Consider the following 21410-nt stretch of genomic DNA (forward strand, 5'->3'; position numbering starts at 1 on the left):
ATTGCCACTAAAGTCTTAAAATGACTACTTCATTTATATCATTGCCTCTTCCAAACGCTCATTTGGTTCCATACTATCTATCGAACAAAGCCCAACCTTTCAGATCAACATTTAAGATTTTTTTTTTACAGTTTGGCCCTAACCTGTTCATCCATTTTGCTTTCTTCTCCTATTTCCCCATTCCCCACCACATGAATTCTCTATTTGACCCTGTCTGTCTTCTGCATTATCTATTGCTTATTTTGGACGTACTATCTAACTTATAGCTCTTTTTTCGTTGAACACCATTCTTCCATTTAGGCCTTCACACCCATCTTTAACATATGTTAAGTTTTTCTTAAATGTGGAAAGCTGAGATGTAGTTTCAACCTGTATCTCTTAGAGGCCACTCATTCCTTATTTACATTTCCACAAGGGTGTTGCCCCTAATTTCACCCTACATAGATATCATAGAACCATCACCATCTTTGAGGCAATGTAACATACTTAATTCAACAGAGCATCCCAGTGATAAAGTATCTGTTTTCCAAGGTAGGAGATGCAAGAGATGTGAGTTCAATCCCTGGGTCCAGAAGATCCCCTGGATGAGGAAATGGCAACCCACACCAGTATTCTTGCCTGGAAAATCCCATGGACAGAGGAGCCTGGCGGGCTATCACCGGCCCAGAGGGTCACAGAGTCAGATACGACTGAATGGCTGAGCACGCAAGCATTTAATAGAACATACTTTTTCTCTGCATTCCTAAAGCACTTACTGTATCATTTATTTGCCATATTCATACACTAACACTACCGATGCTAAACTGGTTTATTTGCATTGTTTTTTTCTAAATTAGACATGAAGTTTTTAGAAATTGGGGACAATTTCATCATTTTTGGGTTCTTTCCTCTGTCCACTGCCCATACTTATTTTGAGGCTCCCATTTTAATACAAACATTTCTCAGGCTCCTCCCACCACCAGACATAAGAACATTAGCATTTTTTTAGGGTTCATAAATTTAAAAATAAAATAATGACCACAATGATTTCAGTAGTGCTTTTGAATCCATTTGAATTGTTTCAATGCCAGTAGCTTCTATCACCATTTTGTTTTATGCATATATGTTATTATAGGCATAAAACAAAATGGTGATGATGGCTTATTTTTTTTTTTTCCCATGCATTTTCTTAATTAAAAAATTCTTTCAAGGGGTCAGTAGACCTCAGTTTAAACCTGGGCTCTCCCACTTGGAGCTGTCAGAACTTTGACGATTTATTTAACCTCTCATTAGTAAAATGGAACTGATGCAGAACCAGTTATCTTCATGACAGTTGTGAGAATTAAAAAAATTACAACAGATGAAATGCTGGAACCGGTGTCCGGTACAGAATTAACATTACTTTAAGGGGGGGGCGGGGGGCGCGGGGAGCCTTCCAAGGTAGGCAATGTTACTAGCTCTTGTCCCTCCTTTCATGGATGGGGCAACTGAAGCTCAGAAAGGTTAACTTGCCCAAGGTCTTAATGGGCTAGAGTAATCTAATCCATTATCCCATCGGTGGTGTGAGTTCCCACAGCACTTTGTTTTCTTATAAAACAGAATTTATTTACATCATACCTTATTTCTTCATCATTCAATAAAATACCTCTCAAAGGGCAGGGACTAAGTTTTTGTTATCTAAATAATGTACTTAAAAATGTACGACGAAGTGTCAAAGATCACTGCACTGAACCTACATTCAGCTGCAAATTACAGTAGCAGGAAGGGCTTTATTTATCTGAATTATGTATTGACATGCAGTTCTACTAATCGGTTTCGCTAACAATTTTTATTGGTGACTGAGAACAATTTGTTCTTGGAATTCAGATGCGCATTCTTCATTCCTCCTACCCTTATTTTGCTTAAAACAAAACTATCCCGCAACTGCAAACTGTCAAAAAATAAAATGGTCTCGCACTCAAGAAAAATTGAGCTGTGTTTAAAGCTTTCAGTTAGCCACACCGAAGACCTTAACTACCACTTTACCGCATTTGGGGGGTTTACGAGAGAACCTGTCAATGTATTACTAACCTTAACAGTGTCGCTGATGAGAGAAGAGAGTACATACACAGGGAATTCAGAGACTATGGTTTCAGATAACATTTCTTGAGATTCAATTTTGATGAAAATCATCCGGCTCTTCTAAGACCAGCAGGGCATGAATTCAAGCTGGTATTAATTACTGACTGATGATGCTCCCACTGACCAACTGGACGATTTTGACTATTAAACTTGCGTGGGTTTATCTCCTCAGGCGTAAAATTAGGCCCATATTGTAAAGGTCCTTTTGGTTCCATCCTTTCCCGACCCACATATGGGTGGAGAGCGACCCTAGTTTCTGGTCTCTCTTCTTCTTCCGGCACTTTCAGGGGCTGGCACCTCCCCCACCGCCCCTACCCCTCGCCCCAAGGAAAAAGAGATCGCGCCTCCTCTCGTTTTCCATCTGCCAAGGTGGGTCTCCAACCACTTCCTCAGAGGCCTCGCCTTCCTTGTGGAGGAGCCGGAAGCGCACAGCATGCTGGGATTCGTAGTCACATCCCTCGTGGCGAACGAGCGGGAGCGTGTAACCCGAGATCGAGCTGGCATTCTGGGATATGTAGTTTCTGGTGGTTCGTTTGTGGACTCGACACCGGGCTCCGGAGCGAGAGGTGACACCACCGACTCCAGCGGGTCACATGACTCCGGTCTAGCGCGCGGATCGCACTGCGGCTCCCGCCCGGGCGAGTTTCGCCCCCGCGCGGCCGTTGCCGAGGAGACGGCGCATGTCTCCCGGCGCGTTGCCCCCTCTGCAGTCCCCCCGCCCCTCTTCTCCCACCACAATGAGATTCTAAGATGGCGGTGGCTGCGGCGGTTGGCGCTGAGGAGCTGAGGTAGACGAGGCGGCCATTGGGCCCTAAGCAGCCAGGGAACTTGGGGCTTCTCTCTGCTGCGGTCTCTAAGGGCGGCCCGCTGCCGGTGGCGTGTCGTGGGGGCGCTGACCGCTATTCCGCTTTTGGCAGGAGCGGCTGCTTCGTTTACAGGTAATGCCTGCGCGTTCCCAGCCCTTGGCAACCGAGGGCAGCGCGGCGCCGGGGCGGGAGAGCAACGGCCCTGGGACACTTGACCCTGGAGAGCCTGGCCTCGGGCCCACGCCTCTGCTGGGGCTCCTTGCTGCTTGCTTCCCGTCCCCTGGGCGGGCCCATTGCCCCTTCCCCCGGACCGAGCGATGCTGATCTCGGGGTGAGCATCTAGGGACGCGTCGGCGACTGCAGGACCCCCTGGTTACCTCCCCGCCCCTCTTGCTGCCCCCGGGGAGGAGGCCGCCCTGGGGACTCGGGCGCTCCAGGAATGTCCCTCGCGAGTGGAGGAAGCGGAGTGGGGGCTACGGTTTGGTTGGCGGGCGGGGCGGGGGGGGGGGCGTCTTGTTTTCCATAGCAAGGGGCCTTAGTGGGCCATAATCTGCGCCTCTTCTACCCTACCCCCCAAATTCTGTTCCGTGGGGCTCTCGAGCTCCAGAATTTGGAGTGGAGAAGAGCGGGTTAGGAGCGATGCGACTTTGGGGTTGGGCCGTGAGCAGCAGGACTTAACGCCGTCCCGGGCGTTTTTAGAGCAGAAGGGCCGAGGGAGGCTTTCCTGATTTTGGGGTTCCTACTGGCGAGGCGAATGCTAATTTCACCGCGCTTCCCTCCGCCCTCCCTCGGCGCCCCTTCGCCATCCCTTACTGCAGGTCCAGTTCGGATGGGCCCCGGGTGGGGAAATAATAAATGCCAAATGGATTCGAGGAACGTTGCTTGCTCTGCAGAAACGAATGTTTGGGGATTAGGTCGTAGGCCCCGCTGGGGAGGCGGGGCCTCCAAACTTTTAAGCCCCGCGTCTCGTTCCTCTAGAGCTCATCCTATCTGAAAAAAACTTTTGTTTTTTTGGACCAATTCGAGGTCTGTGGCGGGGGCTTTACGGGTAACGGATCGTGTTTTGACGCTGGAAGAAGCGGGGTTTCTGGGCGCCCCTTCCACCCCCGCCCCATAACTGCCTTCCAGACTCCGCCTTGTGCTATTTCTCTGGTTACTGGAGTGGGAGGTGGTGTAAAGCTTCGGGTGCACCTGCTTCTTTCTTTCCCTAACACCTTCCCAGATAGAGCCGCTAGAAACCATTATAATTCTGAGTTTTTGAACTGAAATGTAAACCTCGCGTTTCTATAGTGACAGGGTTATTTTTTAATGAAGTAGCTAGCTTTTAAATAAAAAGATGTTCTCATCAACGGGGATGCAAAGTTCTGGAATAGTTTTGCGTGACAGGAAGTTAATGACTTGGTCAATCTGAATGAGTAATCTTTTGCGTGGATTTTAACATTCATGGAGAAATCTATGTGATGATTGCATTATAGTGTTTTTACATTATAATTTCATTGTATTCGGAGAAGGCAATGGCACCCCACTCCAGCACTCTTGCCTGGAAAATCCCATGGGCGGAGGAGCCTGGTGGGCTGCAGTCCATGGGGTCGCTAAGAGTCGGACACGACTGAGCGACTTCACTTCCACTTTTCACTTTCGTGCATTGGGGAAGGAAATGGCAACCCACTCCAGTATTCTTGCCTGGAGAATCCCAGGGATAGGGGAGCCTGGTGGGCTGCCGTCTATGGGGTCGCACAGAGTCGGACAGGACTGAAGCGACTTAGTAGTAGTAGTATTAGTTCATTGTATTCCTAAGTAGATATTAAGGTATCACTGTGCTGTTTGGTAGGCCCTTAACAGGTTTGGAGGATTTAAACCTGTTTATCGCCTTGTTTTCCCAAAGGATTAAAGTACGTTGAATTTAAAATATTGATTAATTGGATTTTTCCTTTTCTGTTGATTTTCTGAGCACACTTTACCAAATACTATTTGGTATTCTGTACATCACAGTGAAATGGGCTAAAATGATTTTTTTTCTTTTTTTTAAATCATAAGCACACAACAGCTTTGAAGTGTGAAGCAGGAAGGGAGCTGTTTCTGAGCTACGAAAACTAGATTTTAAACAGGTAATTTGACATCATTGTATATGTTATTGGCTTTTGTATCCTATTTGAAGAAGACTTGATGCTGGATACGGTTATAGAGTACCAGTGCCTGTAGTAAACGAACGGCCTCGGATTGCTGCCCTGTTTGGCCTGCTTTTTGGTGTGCCACTTGGGTCTGTCTTCATACTTTTGTTTGAAAAGAGCCATGTCATTCGTAATTATTAAATGCTACGATAGTTTATGTAGTACTTTTTAAAATGTCTTTGTCTTCACAGTTTCTTCATCTGTTCATTTGAGTTTGAATGTTTCCTGTAGCAACTTTTTGGATAGCCTCTTGTTCCCAATTCATTTAAGTCATCCGGTACAACTTTTCTATTAATTGGCTGTTTTTATTTTTTATTCACAAGCTCCTCTACTTTTTGAGCTTATTATGTATACTGTTGATTGAAGTTTTTTAGTTTCAGTTGTATAAACTTACTTTAAACTTTAGCTTCTATACACAGGGCATTCTCAAATGCTGGTTACGTAAAGATACTCTCTGACCAGTAGGAAGAAGTCAATGTAAGTTCACTGAGGGAAAGTTAAGAAATTGTTTGTTAAGGACAATTTAGAAATTAAATGGCTAGAGGATGAGGATTAGAAGAAATTTTTGTTAGAACCATTTTAGTAATAATTATTCTCTTTTAAAGATTTCAGAAAATTTAGTTCTCCTGTTAAAATTTTAAAGACAGCCTAATTCTCAAAATAAGATGAATATATCCTTGCTTTCTAGGAAAGCAGACAAATCTTCAATACACTTATGCAATAGGTTATCATAAGAATATAGATTGGCCATTGATTTATATCTTAATTGTACTTCTTGGTATCTTTTTCTGTTAGTTGAAAGACTATAATAGAATAACAAGAAAAATAAAACTCAGAGGAAATGTCAGATATGAATCTGTGTTTCAGAGTCTTTAACACTGGAGTATTTAGTAAAATAAAAAGTTGTAAAATCAGTCACAAATAATTTTCCTTTTAACACTTTAGCGAAGATGGGTAAAATAGAATAAAAATACAAAGCAGTTGAGTTAAACTTGCTTTAAAAGATCTTGGTTTTCTCAATAGGAGATTTGGCCATTTGTTGGAAAAGAGGTAAACGTATATGAGATTTGGAAAAAATAGAGTGTTCAGAGTAATCACACTAGGGAATTTATTAAGAAGCCAGAAAAGGGTAACATGATAACATGGCAGTACATTCATCTTACAAATTTAACTGAGTGTATACAATGTGTGACTTTATGGCTACAAAGTACTAGAGATAGAGCAGTGAGCAAAACAGATAAAGTGCCTTACCTCAAGGAGTAAACCTTTATTTTGAAAGTGTCAATGTGTAGTATACCTTAGTAGTGGACACAGTCAATGCCATTTTATAACTATTTGACAGTTTTGAGAGTACCAACAGAAAAAATGAGAAATGAGGTTTATGCAGAATTGAGTTGATAAAATGGGCAAATTGATGAGGAGGCCAAGGATGCTATCAAGGCATTTTTGGAAGTAGCATTCATGGGTTAAGTAAGAAAGTGAGAAGTGAATGGATTCTTGGAAAGCGAAATGATCAAGGAACAGGAGGTATTGAACAGGGCCAAGGGTTAAGTTCAGCAGGAATGAGCAGGTGAGACAAAGCAGAATGCAAGGACTTAGGTTCAAAAAGAGGTATTTCAGAAGTTTAGGATGTTGAACAAATTATCTGTCCAGAGTAGAAATAGTATTAGAATAGAGCAGATGAGATGAATGTAGTAACTGAGGTCAGAGTCTTAGAAAAAATCATTACAAATGTTCAGGTCATGAAAGCAGAGAGTGACGTGGAGAGTGAAAACCACAAGCCAGTTAAAAATGTAAGACTGTCTTGGGGTGAACAGTAGGAAATGGTACCCAAGATAGGGAGAGTGGTGTTTTTGATGGTTAACTTGTTCAAAAGAGGAAGGCTAAGCATTATTAAATAAGAATAGTCTGTAAATGATATTCTTTCCCCATGAATCTGAGAGACTAGGAAGAGTAACATCTTCTAGAAAGGATTTCTAAGGAAATAGTGCTTTCAGAGTGGTTTGGGATTTTATTGAAGCCAAAGAAGTAGGAGGAATGTTTGGGAATAGATCGAGGATGTATAATAGGGAGTGAGTTTGTAATGGTCCAGTGGAAAGGAATCACAGGAAGAGCTGTTATCAGTGGAGAGTATGGGATGGAATAGCATTGAAGATTGGGATTGGTTATAGCAGGATGTATAGATTTGCCTAGGGAGGTATCAATGACAAGGAAGTGACAGATTTCAAATATAAGCTGTAGAGAGAGGTTTTAACAATCCGAATTTAGTTGACCTCAGGGTTCTCATTTGCTTTTATAGAGAACGAGGATATATTAAATTTTCTTGGTGTGGAAACATTCTACACAGAGTAACTGTATCGTAAGATAGACCCAGTACAGTACTTGGTACATGGTGAGGTCTAATCAAATTTTTGTTGATTCCAATTGAGTGTTGTATGGCAATCTCTTCATCCTCTTTCCCCCAATACCTAAAGAGCTTTTGTTTTTTTTAAAGAGGATAATTATAAAGAGATACCTTAAGTTCTAAAAAAATTACTGAAATTTTTAGTAAGTGTCAAACTCAAAGAACTATGCAAAAGATCTGTATGATTTTTAGGTACAGAGAAGAAATTGAGAAATTCCTCAAATGAAACTAAACAACACATAATGCCAGAAACTTACACGTTTTCTTCTCAGTTTCCATTAAACGTGCTTAGTGTGGTTGTGCACTATGTTAAGGCTTTCAAAAGAGTATACTGGATATTTCCTTATATAATTAGTAAAAGAAATAGCCCAGCTAATTCAACCTTTAGAAAACTTGTGCAGAAAATATAAGATACCAGCTCTGGTTATTTTGTGACTCTAAGCAAATATTAGAAAAGAAAAAAATATATGTCTATGTATATACACACACATATATACTGTCTATAATATTTTATTTGGATGTGCTTAGTTGCATCTGACTCTTTTCTACCCCATGGATTGTAGCCTGCCAGGCTCCTCTATCCATGGGATTCTCCAGGCAAGGATATTGGAGTGGGTTGCCATGCCCTCCTCCAGGGAATCATCCCAACCCAGGAATTAAATCTGCGTCTCTTACATTGGCAGGTGAATTCTTTACCCCTGAGCCACCAGGGAAATCCTTTATTTTGATGAGAATTTCTAAAACCTTGGTTTACAACTGTCGGTTGAGATGTTAGATATTTCCAAAGATACTTATGAGTCATTTAATATCATTTGAGAAATAATATCTGAATTTTAAAGATTTTAGGAAAAATAATTTTTTCTTTTCTTGATTAATTTGTTTGTATTTTTATTTCAAAGGTAACTTTAATTAATCTTGGGTATTTTCATGGTAATTAATACTGTGATATTTTACTTAGATATCTGTAATACTTATAGTAAGACTCCTACAACAGGATTTTCTTCAGACAGATCAGTCACTGAAAGTACCTTGTAAATTGCCATGGTATTTTTGCATTTCATATCCTTGTAAGATGAGGAAACCAAATAAGACTGTCAAAAATAGCAAAATGAAACTTAGAAATAATAGTTTCAACTTACTTTAGTAGGTCATAGGGTGGATGAAAGTGCTTGTTTGAAGTAAAAGAATTTTATCTCCATTCTGCTTCACACACGATCATCCATCACTTGTGCTAATTATTTTCCAGTGGCTTCAGCTTTCCCATCTCATTGTTTTTCTATTAAACCTGCCTGGAAAAATCCCAACCTTGGACGGATTCAGTGGAATCCACTGCTTTATATCAAGGCTGATGAGCACTTCTGGGGAGAAAAATGGAAATTGCAGATTAGCGTTACATTAGTGCTAACAGTGAATGTTCTCTGCTCTCATCTGAGTCCTTAGTGCTGCTTATTCACTCTCCGTCACTCTTCCCCAGCCTCTCAGACGCTGTCATCTTACCCTCACATATTTAACGAGCAGTCCCTTTTACTTCATGGTAATTAACAGACTCTTTCAGCTTCCTACCACCAGTTCTGCTAACTAGCCTGTATCCAATTCTATCCTTTCTTTCTTTCATTTCAGTGAAAGAGGTATTCTTTTGCCTATCTAATGCTAATCATGTTTCTTAAGCCCTAGATCCCAGTCCTTCCCAGTTTTTCAGAGACCACACACAGTTTGCATCTTTGTCTCCCTCTGTGAGTGCTATCCTGACAAATTTTAAATGTACTCAAGATGCCTCCCTCTTTCCCCCCTGGTTAGATATATATTTATAAGTTTTATTAATATTTTTTTAAATTTTATTTTTAATTGGAAGATAATTACAATATTGTGTTGGTTTCTGCCATCAGTATGAATCAGCCATTGGTATACATATGTCCCCTCCCACCCCTCTAGGCTGTCACAGAGCACCAACTCTGGGTTCCCTGCGTCATACAGAATGCATTTGAGTCAGTTATACTGAGGTGGACAAACCTAGAGTCTATTATACAGAGTGAAGTAAGTCAGAAAGAGAAAGACAAATATCATATATTAATGTGTATATATGGAATCTAGAAAGATAATACTGATGATCCTATTTGCAGGGCAGCAAAGTCGCTAAGAGTCGGACACGACTGAGTGACTTCACTTTGACTTTTCACTTTCATGCATTGGAGAAGGAAATGGCAACCCACTCCAGTGTTCTTGCCTAGAGAATCCTAGGGACGGGGGAGCCTGGTGGGCTGCTGTCTATGGGGTCGCCCAGAGTCGGACACGACTGAGGTGACTTAGCAGCAGCAGCACAGGAAACACTGACTTTTGGATACAGTGGGGGAAAGGAGAGGGTGGGATGATATGAGAGAGTAGCATTGAAACATGTGCCTTACCATATGTAAGATGCCTCCATTTTAAGGAATCTTTCTACTTGACCTTCTCTGGCTGCTTTGCTTCACAGAATGGTTTTTTGAGAAAAATCACCTAATGACTTCCTTTAATTTTTTCTCTTCACCATCAATAAATGCATTTCAGTTACAGAATTGATTTTTACCAAGGTTGTCAGTAACCTTGTTGCTAAATCCAGATGTACACTTCTCACTAGTTTGTGTATATGATAAAGTAATACTTGACATTCTTATCATACCCTCCTTCTTTACACACTTCTCCCTCTTGCTAGCACATTCTTCTGGTTTTGGTTTCCCTCCTGTCTTTCTGTACCTTCTGAGTGTTCTTTTCCTTTTTTAAATATCTATGTCCTTCAAGGTTTAGTCTTCTCTTACTCTTTATCTTCTCCATGAGCCTTCTGTTCTACTTTACATTCTCTTATGAATTGATGATTTGCACATCTCTGTAGCCTAGATTTCACTTCTGAGAGATGGCTGTTTGCCCACTGGACAAATTTAATTGGGTATGGAATAAATATCTCAAACGTCTCTGAAACTGAGCTCATCTTTTTCTTTCATTAACAGAAATGTGTTTCTTTTCAAATGACTTTGAATGTATCATCATATACCCTGTTTTCAAGCTAGAAACCCAGGGGTCACCCGTTAACTCCTTTCTCCCTGCCTCATCTCCAACTTCATTATTGAAGTTGGATTATTGAAGCCATATTGATTCCGCCATCAAAATCTTCCTTGCATTGGTCCTCTTCTCTTACACACCTAGTGTTTTGATTATTAAAAGTCTTTCTATACAAATAATAGTTTATAATAATAATAATCATAACATAATCAAAAACTATACATTATATTAATGTGTTTACAGAATAAAATTTAGAGGGTAGATATCAGTAGTTTTAAAGGTGACTTTGAAGAGGTTAAAGAGGTTGACATAAGAAAGAAATGACTTGCCTTTGTTTTTGCTTCATTAGCTTCATGCTGATAATTTTACTTCTGTAGGAGTATACCTTCTCAACCACTTGGTATCATTAGTACTGAGTTATAAATACTCAATATCATCTTACGTCAGTCACAACTAGACAAAGTTGTTTATAAACTTCGTAGACTTTATTTAGTAAAATGGTCTTTAAAAATGATTTTTAAGAAATAGTTGACATATTTTCTCCAGACTAATTTTAATGTATGTTTTAAGTTGTTTTAGAAACTTGTGTTCAAAGTCCTTAGCTTATCACTAGATCCTTAGGAAAAGCTCATTTTAGGAGGAATTCATTATAATAAAAAAATGAGTATAAAACATCTCTTTGAATATATTTTTAATTTATCTTAAAGTAAACTTAATTATTACTCTAGTGATAGAAAATGCAACATACTGTATTTTACCAAAAAATTGGTAAGAGTTTTTACTTAAATATTATAGTAATTTCTCTTCTAATCTCCACTTGAAGATAAATTGTTTTTTGTAATGTTAGGTATTGTTTTAACCTCTACTGCTTATGTATTTTTTTGAGCTCCTATTCTTTAATATTACAAATTACATCAGTGCATCTTAGAAAAAGGTAGTTGTAAAATGTTTCATTTAAATGAGTCAGTTCACTGGACATACCTCTTTATGAGTATCAGTTATTTTGCAAAGTTCTTAAATATATTTCTAGTATAAAAAATGTTGTAAAATATTGTGGAAAATATATAAGGTAAAGAGCAAAAATCACATTCTACCCCGTAACCAGCAACTGCTTTCATGCAAGCATTTTTTAATATAGTATAGATATTATTTATCGATATAGATAGATATATTTATATATATAGATAGATATATATAGATAGATATATATAGATAGATAGATATATAGATAGATATCTATATAGATATAGATAGATATAGATATAGATAGATATATATATATAGATATAGATAGTATAGATATCTATAGTATAGATATTAATTATATACTTCATATTTCTTTCAGATTTTTTTCCCCAGCTTGTCATTTAGTATTTATTCTCTGTATACATAGGATTCACTTGTGTGTGAGTAAAATTGGTTGAACATATTCCTTTTTATTTCCACATTCCAAATTGGTAAAAATTTCTATTTTTAAAGCTCGTTCTTTTTTCTTGTCTTTTATTTGACTCTTTAATCTTACTCATCTATTTTTAATCTACTGGATAGTATCATCTGAGGGGAATTAAGCTCTAACACTGTAAGGCATCTGTTGTTTACTATGAATTAATTCTTCTTCTGTGTGTCTGGAATGGTACTGGGTATGTACCATCCTTGGGAGAATTGAGAAAATAGTCACTGAAATAATTTTTCTGTGTTTTGTGTTTAAGATGATGAATCCTAGTTTAGGAAGTCTGTTAAAGCTTTAAGTAAACTTTTTTCAACATTGTTAGCAAATTGTCCCATCTGGAGAATCCTGTGGACAGAGGAACCTTGCGGGCTGCAGTCCATGGGGTCGCAAGAGTCAGACACGACTGAGTGACGACTTGACTTACCACTCAATTATTGCAAAGGTTAAATAATAAACATAAAATGTTTAGCATTAGCACTTGGCATATAGTGAACAAAATTGATGTTAGCTATAGTTAATTTTTGTCATTAAATTTTTTGAATTGGGTATATTTGAGGATTTTCTTTTTGAGTGGTGCTTATTGAACCATATAGATACTTAATGTGGTTTAATATCTTGGGATTAATTTTCTACTCTCTTGACCACTACAGCAACTTTTGCTTTTATTTTTCAGGTAATTTTTTTCTAACTTGTTTGTTCTTCCAGATGGTTTTTAGAATTGTTCTGTCAAATTCCAAGAATCCCAATGGGTATTTAATTAAGTCTATAAATTCAGAAAAAATATTTAGTCTTCTCATCAAAGGAGATAGTATGTTTTTCCACTTATTCACATTTTCTCTTGTGTTTTATAGAGTTTAATAGTGCTTCTTGTATGTGTTTAACGGAATCACTTTGCAGTACAGCAGAAATAAGCACAACATTGTAAATCAACTATACTTCAATTTAAAAAATAATGTGTCTTTATTACATAGGGCAAAATTATATTATTCCTAGATAATTTTACTTTTTGTCACTATTATAAGTGATGTCATTTCCATCCGGTAACTTTTTCCTACTCTTTACCTTTTTGGATTGTGTCAGATAAATTGAGTAACCTTAAAGGATGCAAGCCTGCAGAAAGAGTGGATATTCCAAGGTTTTTTCCTTCCCCTCCCCGTCACTTCAGCTACTTAATGCATGCTAAACATACTATGCCTGTGGCAGCTAAATCATTTTGTGTGTGGTTGATGATGCCTCTTTTATTTCATAAAATCAACTTTTCTGATACTTGTTTTTATTGCTAAGCTTCATGGAATGATTTAAATATTACAGTTTGTCTTTATGTGTTAAAAAGTTTAGTCTTCACTTGTTTTGCAGAAGATTAATTGTAAAAGCCAGTATGGCCACAGGAGGAGGTCCTTTTGAAGAAGGTGTGAATGATCAGGATTTACCAAACTGGAGCAATGAGAGTGTTGATGACCGACTCAACAATATGGTAAAATATCTTATTATTGATGGTGTGTTGTTGGCTACTGATGTTAAAATGCAACTTTCCCCTGACTTAGCCAAGTCATGCTCACTGAAACTATGAAGACACAGTTTTTCTTGCTGTCCAATATATTAAATGACCCTGGGCTATTTGGTATATTAGTTGAAGACATTTTTCTTTGCAGGTTAACATATCAACTTGAGTTAGCTTAAACTGAAAAGGAGATTTATTATAAGAATATAAAGATGTTTTATGGAAAATAAGTTAAAGGAATATAGCTGGGTTTTAGGAAGGGACTAGAAAAAGCAATCAGAAAGTTGTCAAGAATTACTTTTTCACTTCACTAACTCTTTGTTTCTGAGTGCCTCTACTAGACCCAACTTTATTTTCACAGACCAGCTTTCTCTCTCGTCTTGTCCATGTGATATACTGTGGCTGCCCCTTCATTCTACAGTTTTCAGTTATGGCTGCTGTTATATAGACTGACTAATTATCTGTTAGTTCCAATTTGAAATTTTAAAGTATGATTATTCTAACTTGTGTTAGGTATGCATCTCTTTTCCAGTCACCTGTGGCCAAGATTGGGTGGGGTAAGTAGAACAGGAGGTTGGCAGGAACATCCACACGTGAATTGGGCTGGAGAGACAGTGTATAGAGAAGGAAGTTTTGTTACAAAAGTGAAAAATATTCCAAAAGGTGTTAGTAAAGTAAAACTAAAATATTCTTCCAATATGGATAAGGTGGGAATTTACAGAACTTGTGAATGTGTTATGTGAGTATAGCTAAGTAAATAAACATATTTTCTGGTAAAATGTTCAGTTCAGTTCAGTCGCTCAGTCGTGTCAGACTTTTTGCGACCCTATGGACTGCAGCACGCCAGGCCTCCCTGTCCATCACCAACTCCCGGAGTTTACTCAAGCTCATGTCCATTGAATCGGTGATGCCATCCAACCATCTTATCCTCTGTCGTCCCCTTCTCTTCCTGCCCTCAGTCTTTCCCAGCATCAGGGTCTTTTCAAATGAGTCAGTTCTTCCCACCAGGTGGCCGAAGTATTGGAGTTTCAGCTTCAGCATCAGTTCTTCCAATGATATTCAGGACTGATTTCCTTTAGAATTGACTGGTTGGATCTCCTTGCAGTCCCAGGGACTTTCAGGAGTCTTCTCCAACACCACAGTTCAAAAGCATCAATTCTTTGGCGCTCAGCTTTCTTTATAGTCCAACTCTTGCATCCATACATGACCACTGGAAAAAGCATAGCCTTGACTAGACAGAACTTTGTTGGCAAAGTAATGTCTCTGCTTTATAGTATGCTGTCTAGGTTGGTCATAACTTTCCTTCCAAGGAGTAAGTGTCTTTCAGTTTCATGGCTGCAGTCACCATTTGCAGTGATTTTGGAGCCCCCAAAAATAAAGTTTGTCACCATTTGCACTGTTTCTCCAACTATTTGCCATGAAGTGATGGGACCAGATGCCATGATCTTAGTTTTCTGACTGTTCAGCTTTAAACCAACTTTTTCACTCTCCTCTTTCACTTTCATCAAGAGGCTCTTTAGTTCTTCTTTGGTTTCTGCCATATTTTTTATCATTTCATATAAGACCTTATCATCCCAGGGGAAAAAAAAAAAAAAGACCTTATCATGTAGTACATTGTTGTTCCCTATAGAAAATAATAATAGTTAACATCTGTTGCTTACTACATGCTAGGCACTGTGCTGGATGTTTTATATATGTTATTTTAAATTGTGTTTTAAAGGTGACACTATTTTAGAGATTAGGAAACAGATTTATGAAAGTTAAATTGCCTAGGGTCACACAGTGGAGCATTTCTTCATATAACAGTAATTGCTTTAGAACACAGGTTGATTCCTGATCTGTCTACCTATACATGTTGACTTTAAAGGAGACCAGTGAAGATATCTATAATTTTATTTCACTAATCAGTTTATAAATAGTAAGGAACCATTTTTTAAAATACTTCTGAAAATATTTAGACTGATGCTAGGGTTAGAGGTTGGGTATTTGTTAATGATTTGTGATAGGGAAGTAGTTATTTTCTGAATAATTACAATAATTTCAGCACAGTTTAAAATTTAGGCTATGTGTAGTAGAGGGAAAATGGGCTAATGCAGGTAAGTAATTGTCTCTAAGACTGTGTATTTATGTGAAAAATGTTTTGTCATTTCTAACTTTAAGACCCAAAATTTTAAAGCATACCAAAATATTTTCCTGATTTGATAGAGGCCAGATTAACATTTGCCTTTACTTTTTTAAAAGGATTGGGGCAGCCAGCAGAAGAAGGCAAATAGGTCATCAGAAAAGAATAAGAGAAAATTTGGTGTAGAAAGTGATAAAAGGGTAACTAACGATATTTCTCCGGAGTCATCACCGGGAGTTGGAAGACGAAGAACAAAGACTTCACTGACGTTTCCACATAGTAGATACATGACTCAGATGTCTGTCCCCGAGCAGGCAGAACTAGAAAAACTCAAACAGCGGATAAACTTCAGTGATTTAGATCAGGTTTGTAAATATTTTACAAATCAAGTTATGACTGTGGAAAGTACTTGCCATAGATAAATCATTTGTCTTAATGAAATTAAACTGTTTACTTCTTTTTCTTGGTTTTCTGTGTATATGGAAAGAATGTTAATCAGTGGTGATGGTACTGTGTTCTTTGGAAGGCGGCAAAGTCCTTATTTCTAAACTTGCTGAGGACAGGTTTTTCAGAACTTTATTTTTACAGTGTTTGGCTGACTTAAATGATTTCATTTTGAAACTAAAATTTGCATGCTAATAACTGGGCAAGATAGCTGTTAAGCAAAAGAGAAGATCCACTTTAGAATATTTATCATTGGCTAAGTGTGGAATGTGCTGTTACCTCAAGTTTAGAATAAAACTGTTACTTGTATTTATAATCACCAAAGTCAAGTTTAGAACTAAAGCAAGTAGAAATGAAAATGAACTCTTCACATTTTATTGTCTGATCTGTACTTGATAAAGTTTCTCTAAATATGCATAAAGATAGATTCTAGTCTGGTATGATGATGGTGATGATCATATATCATTTAGTCACCTTTGTATCAATTATTGAACAGTTACTGTGTGCTGGGCACTAAGTTGAATAATTTATCAGACAGTGCTTCATGTTGACACATCTTTATGTTAATGTTTGTATTAATTAACGTTGATTCATTAGGTCCAAAGCCTATGTTATATTCTGTGATCAAGTATGACTAGCAATCTGAGTTATAAATATAGTTCATAATCATACTTTATTTAGACCAATCTTGCTCATAGTCATCATTTCAGTTGTCTCTGACAGAATGAGGAATAGGACGTGATAATTGAATTTGGTATTTTTCTAAAACAATTTTGTAGGTCTGAAGCTGCTCTGAATCTTATGACAGATCTTTTATATATACCTCCTGAATCAATATCTGATGGTGAAGCTGACTAAGAACATTGGATTTTTTTTTAATTTTGAAAGATTAATGTTTGTGGGATTTGGTTTTTCTTTCATGTATAGAGAAGCATTGGAAGTGATTCTCAAGGTAGAGCAACAGCTGCTAACAACAAACGTCAGCTTAGTGAGAACCGAAAGCCCTTCAACTTTTTGCCTATGCAGATTAATACTAACAAGAGCAAAGATGCTACTGTAAGTCCTCAAAAGAGAGAAATGATTGGATCAGCACAGTGTAAAGAGTTGTTTGCTTCTGCTTTAAGTAATGACCTTTTGCAAAACTGTCAAGTCTCTGAAGAAGATGGAAGAGGAGAACCTGCAATGGAGAGCAGCCAGGTGATATATTTCTTTTACTCTTTGCTTTCATAAACCATAAAAAAGATTAGAAGCATGAAGATTTTAAAAAATACCCATAGGAATTTCAGTTAGGTAGAATTAAAGTACTTCCCAGGTTCCCATGTGGCACTAGTGGTGAAGAGTCCACCTGCCAGTGCAGGAATCATAAAAGACAAGGGTGTGATCCCTGGGTCGGAAAGATTGCCTAGAAGAGGGCATGGCAACCCACTCCAGTGTTCTTGCCTGTAGAATACCTTGGACAAGAGGAGCCTGGCGGGCTACAGTCCATAGGGTTGCAAGGAGTTGACATGACTGAAGCTACTTACCTTGCATGCATAGTACTTCCTTAACTTTTGCTCATTAATCCTATCAGGTTTATTAGAAACTGTAAATTTATTTTTAAAAAAATGATTGTAGCAGTGGCATAGTCGGGTAAATTAAGACTTTCTGTTCACCTGTGAAGTGCTGTATTGTTAATTTTTAGTAAAGAGAAGTTGGAGTAATGTGATTAATAGATTGTTGTAGAAATTTCTTTAAATGGTTATATAATTCATTTGAAAAGATAATTCTGTTTTTAAAGTATTTTAATTTTTAAAATTTATAAAGAAATATAAACACTAGAAGAATTTATATAAATTAGTTTAATATGCAGTTTTATAAAGTGAAGTTTTCAAGTAATGTAAATTAAAACTAATTTTGAAATTAATGGAAATTGGAGTTGTTAGTATTGCCTATTAAGTTTTGATTAAATTGTAAATTTGGTTCAGATCTTTTGCATGTATGAATTCATGCAATAAACCTAGAAGTATCTTTGGTTATTTGAAATTAAAATCTGTAAAATTGTTGCTATTCAATAAATTATGCTCATTTTCACATCCTGTTTATTTTCATGTCCTCCCCCCACCCCCCTAATATTTCCCCTGCAGATTGTAAGCAGGCTTGTTCAGATTCGTGAGTATATTACTAAAGCTAGTTCCATGCGGGAAGACCTTGTAGAGAAAAATGAAAGATCTGCTAATGTTGAGCGCCTCACTCATCTAATAGATCACCTTAAAGAACAAGAAAAGTCATATATGAAATTTCTCCAGAAGATTCTTGTAAGTTTTGAACCTTTTACTTAATGTACTGAGTGATTTTTGTAGTACATTAGTGTGTACCTATGGTGATAACATTCTGATTGCCACCCCAGAGGAGTTAATATATTTAAAAAAGCGTGCCATCCCTTGTAACATTTTATTGCCCTTTTTAATAGTTGTATGATTTATACCACTAAAATATTTCAGGCTAGAGAAAATGAGGAGGAGGATGTTCGGACTATAGATTCAGCTGTGGGATCTGGTTCTGTAGCTGAGAGCACATCGCTAAACATAGATGTGCGGTCTGAGGCTTCAGATGCCACGGTAAGCGGCTTTTTAGTAATTAAAGTGCTGGAAATGAAGATAAAAACTTTCCCCTTATTTTTCACAATAATACTTTTGTAGGCATTCCTTAATGAAAAATTTATCTCAGGGAAGAAACCCTCAGATTGTTAATGCTGTATCTATTCTTTTTGAACATGGAAATTTAAAAGTTTTATTTATTAACATTAAAAGTAGATTTAATGGTTGATTCATTTCTGGTCTTCAGCTTGCAAAAACCTGGGTTTCCTCATTTGTATCGTTAAGCACAGCTTTGCTCATTTTAAGAGGCACTGGGAGAGTTAAAATTCTTTGTAGATGTACTAGTTATGAGGACAGTGTCATTGCTTGGTATACTGTCTTTTGGAAAAGCCTCCCAAGTGTCTCTGCCACTGAGGACCCGTTTGAAGGCTGTTAGGATTTTCATTTGTCAGGCTAGCCTAGAACTGAAGCCAAACCAGACAGCTGGTAAACTGAGCTGAAAATGGGACAGGTTAGCATTTACTTTGGGATTTATTTAGTGAGAAAAGTATATAAATTTTAACTCTGCAGAATGAGATGTATCAAAATACTGTCTTTTGGGGAAATCAGAAATTTTCAGAACTTTGAGGCAAGATTTGTAAAATATACTTCATAGAAGTTAGTATGAAACTAGTATACTTGTAAACATTTTAATTTTAGCAGCTGCACCTATAACCATGCATTAGTAAACTTGAAACCCTGTTGTCAGTAATGCCTTTCTTGTGAAAGGATAGACCATGTGTTCGTTTGTTTCTGAGGTATGTTCCAAATTTCTAGTCAGCATTAGGAATCTGAGGGTTTGTTTCCTTTTAGCATCGCCCTGCATATTTTCTTATCTGCCTCCTTTCTCATCCTACCCTTCCTGATTCGAAGAGGAAACTTGAATTTTTTTTTCTCCATTATTTTCACCAGGAGGTGCTCAGAGGGCTTGATCCAAATGGTTGTTGAAGAATGCAGTCTACTGTGGGGAAATTGTTTTTCTGTTCACAGTGGTGTGGGGAATAATTTCTTTCTCACATTTCATTCCAGCAGAAATGGAAGGGTGGGGGCATGTGCGTAAAGGAATTGTGTTTGAGAGGGGTGGGAAATGGTATAATTGATTATAATAATTTATCTGTATATGCAGTGTATATACTGTTCACCACGATGAGATTTTCTTTCATATCATAAAATCAGGACATTTTGGAAACCAGTAACATACAATAAATGTTAAAATATGCTTCAGTGATTGTTGTATAGCTTGGAAATTGCCTAAGATATGATACTTATTTGGAATAAGCCAATAGTCTAGTCTATGGGAATTTAAAAGTCTAAAGTTTTATTGCCACTTGGGGAGAGGGTGGATTAATTTTCTAAATCATGGATTGGTAAATTTTTATATTTATTTACAAGGCTGGCTTGTATGTTAAACAGGAGTTTGTATTAAGAAATTAATATGCTACACTATTTAATAAAGGAGGCATCTTTTAGTCTGAGAATTCGGCCGTGCGTTGAGGACAAACTAGGGAATTCAGCTTCACAAGCACAGGTTTCAGACACTGACGTTACTACAAGTCCAAAAGGGAAAGGTGACAGACCTCCTCAGCATGACAGGGAGCTGAGGCCTAATAGGAAATGTAGCCGAAAACGTGGATTTCCCTCAAAGGTATACTTTATAATATTAACTTGGGAACCCTCTAAATGAGCACCTCTTTTGTTCATATTTCCTCTTGCTTATTTGCTTTTCTGTTATTGCTGTAACTTTTAAATTTGTATCTTATTAACATGGTTAGTTGTACAGTAATTTGCATTAATAAAAATCCCTTAGTGTTTTTCTTCTTTTCTGCTTTCTTATTCTGCTCGCAGTGGACTATGTGTGACAGCTGTTTTTAATTTGCATTAACAAAAGACTTGAAACTTAATCCATTTTCCTTTTTTTTTTTTTCTATTGAGAGCTCAAAATATAACACATCTTAAACCCTGATCATTAGTTGCCTTTTGTTTCTGATATTTGTGTCTGTGGATTAAAATGGTCCTTTTAAAACTTGTCTTATTTCCTTAGTCATTTATTAAAGAGAGAAAAAATGGAGCAAGCTGTTAGCGTGCCTTTTTTTTTTTAAGAATGAAATATTTTTATAGTGTTTTTGGTTTATATTTTTTCTTCCCATTGGAAATCCCTTCCCCCTTTTTTTTTTTAAGAAAAATATTTTATTAGTCAGTTGACCTGTTTCCTAATGTTTTTGCTCCTTTTTTTCCTCCAGTGTTTGCTCTAAATGTTCTTTCTTTAGAAACTTTCCATGACTTGCATCAAGACATTCAGGAAGGGTTTAAAGACAACCATTTGTGTAGCTCCACTTAAAACAGTTTGAATAAAAAATAGCATTTGTAAAAGTGCTCCTATCCATTTGACAAGAGTACAGTACTATTTTAATAATTGAGTATGCTGCTGCTAAGTCACTTCAGTCGTGTCCGACTCTGTGCGGCCCCATAGACGGCAGCCCACCAGGCTCCCCCGTCCCTGGGATTCTCCAGGCAAGAACACTGGAGTGGGTTGCCTTTTCCTTCTCCAGTGCATGAAAGTGAAAAGTGAAAGTGAAGTCGCTCAGTCGTGTCTGACTCCTAGCGACCCCATAGACTGCAGCCTACCAGGCTCCTCCGTACATGGGATTTTCCAGGCAAGAGTACTGGAGTGGGGTGTCATTGCCTTCTCCGAATATTGAGTATAAATAAGACCAATTTCATATGTTTTATTACTAGCTTATTACCTAGGATTAGTCTTTATCTT

The 21410-nt window shown here is 37.7% G+C and overlaps 1 protein-coding gene across 25 annotated transcripts in view; it reads left to right on the top strand.

Moving 5' to 3' along the window:
- The first annotated feature begins 2685 nt into the window (after nt 1–2685).
- The window catches only part of PCM1 (pericentriolar material 1), an 88602-nt gene continuing 69877 nt past the window's right edge, over nt 2686–21410 (top strand). For 14 of the 25 annotated variants that reach the window (XM_025279405.3, XM_025279460.3, XM_025279423.3 and 11 more), the window contains exons 1-8: nt 2686–3038; nt 4944–5014; nt 13321–13438; nt 15707–15952; nt 16959–17228; nt 18155–18325; nt 18512–18628; nt 20103–20291. In XM_025279405.3, the coding sequence (XP_025135190.3) occupies nt 13343–13438; nt 15707–15952; nt 16959–17228; nt 18155–18325; nt 18512–18628; nt 20103–20291 (1089 nt within the window). In that variant the 5' untranslated portion in view covers nt 2686–3038; nt 4944–5014; nt 13321–13342. The remainder of the gene's footprint in view (nt 3039–4943; nt 5015–13320; nt 13439–15706; nt 15953–16958; nt 17229–18154; nt 18326–18511; nt 18629–20102; nt 20292–21410) is intronic. The other 11 variants (XM_025279491.3, XM_025279531.3, XM_025279539.3 and 8 more) reach the window with 4 other exon arrangements.

The sequence above is a fragment of the Bubalus bubalis genome, chromosome 1, assembly GCF_019923935.1.
Source record: "Bubalus bubalis isolate 160015118507 breed Murrah chromosome 1, NDDB_SH_1, whole genome shotgun sequence".
NCBI classification, from domain to species: domain Eukaryota; kingdom Metazoa; phylum Chordata; class Mammalia; order Artiodactyla; family Bovidae; genus Bubalus; species Bubalus bubalis.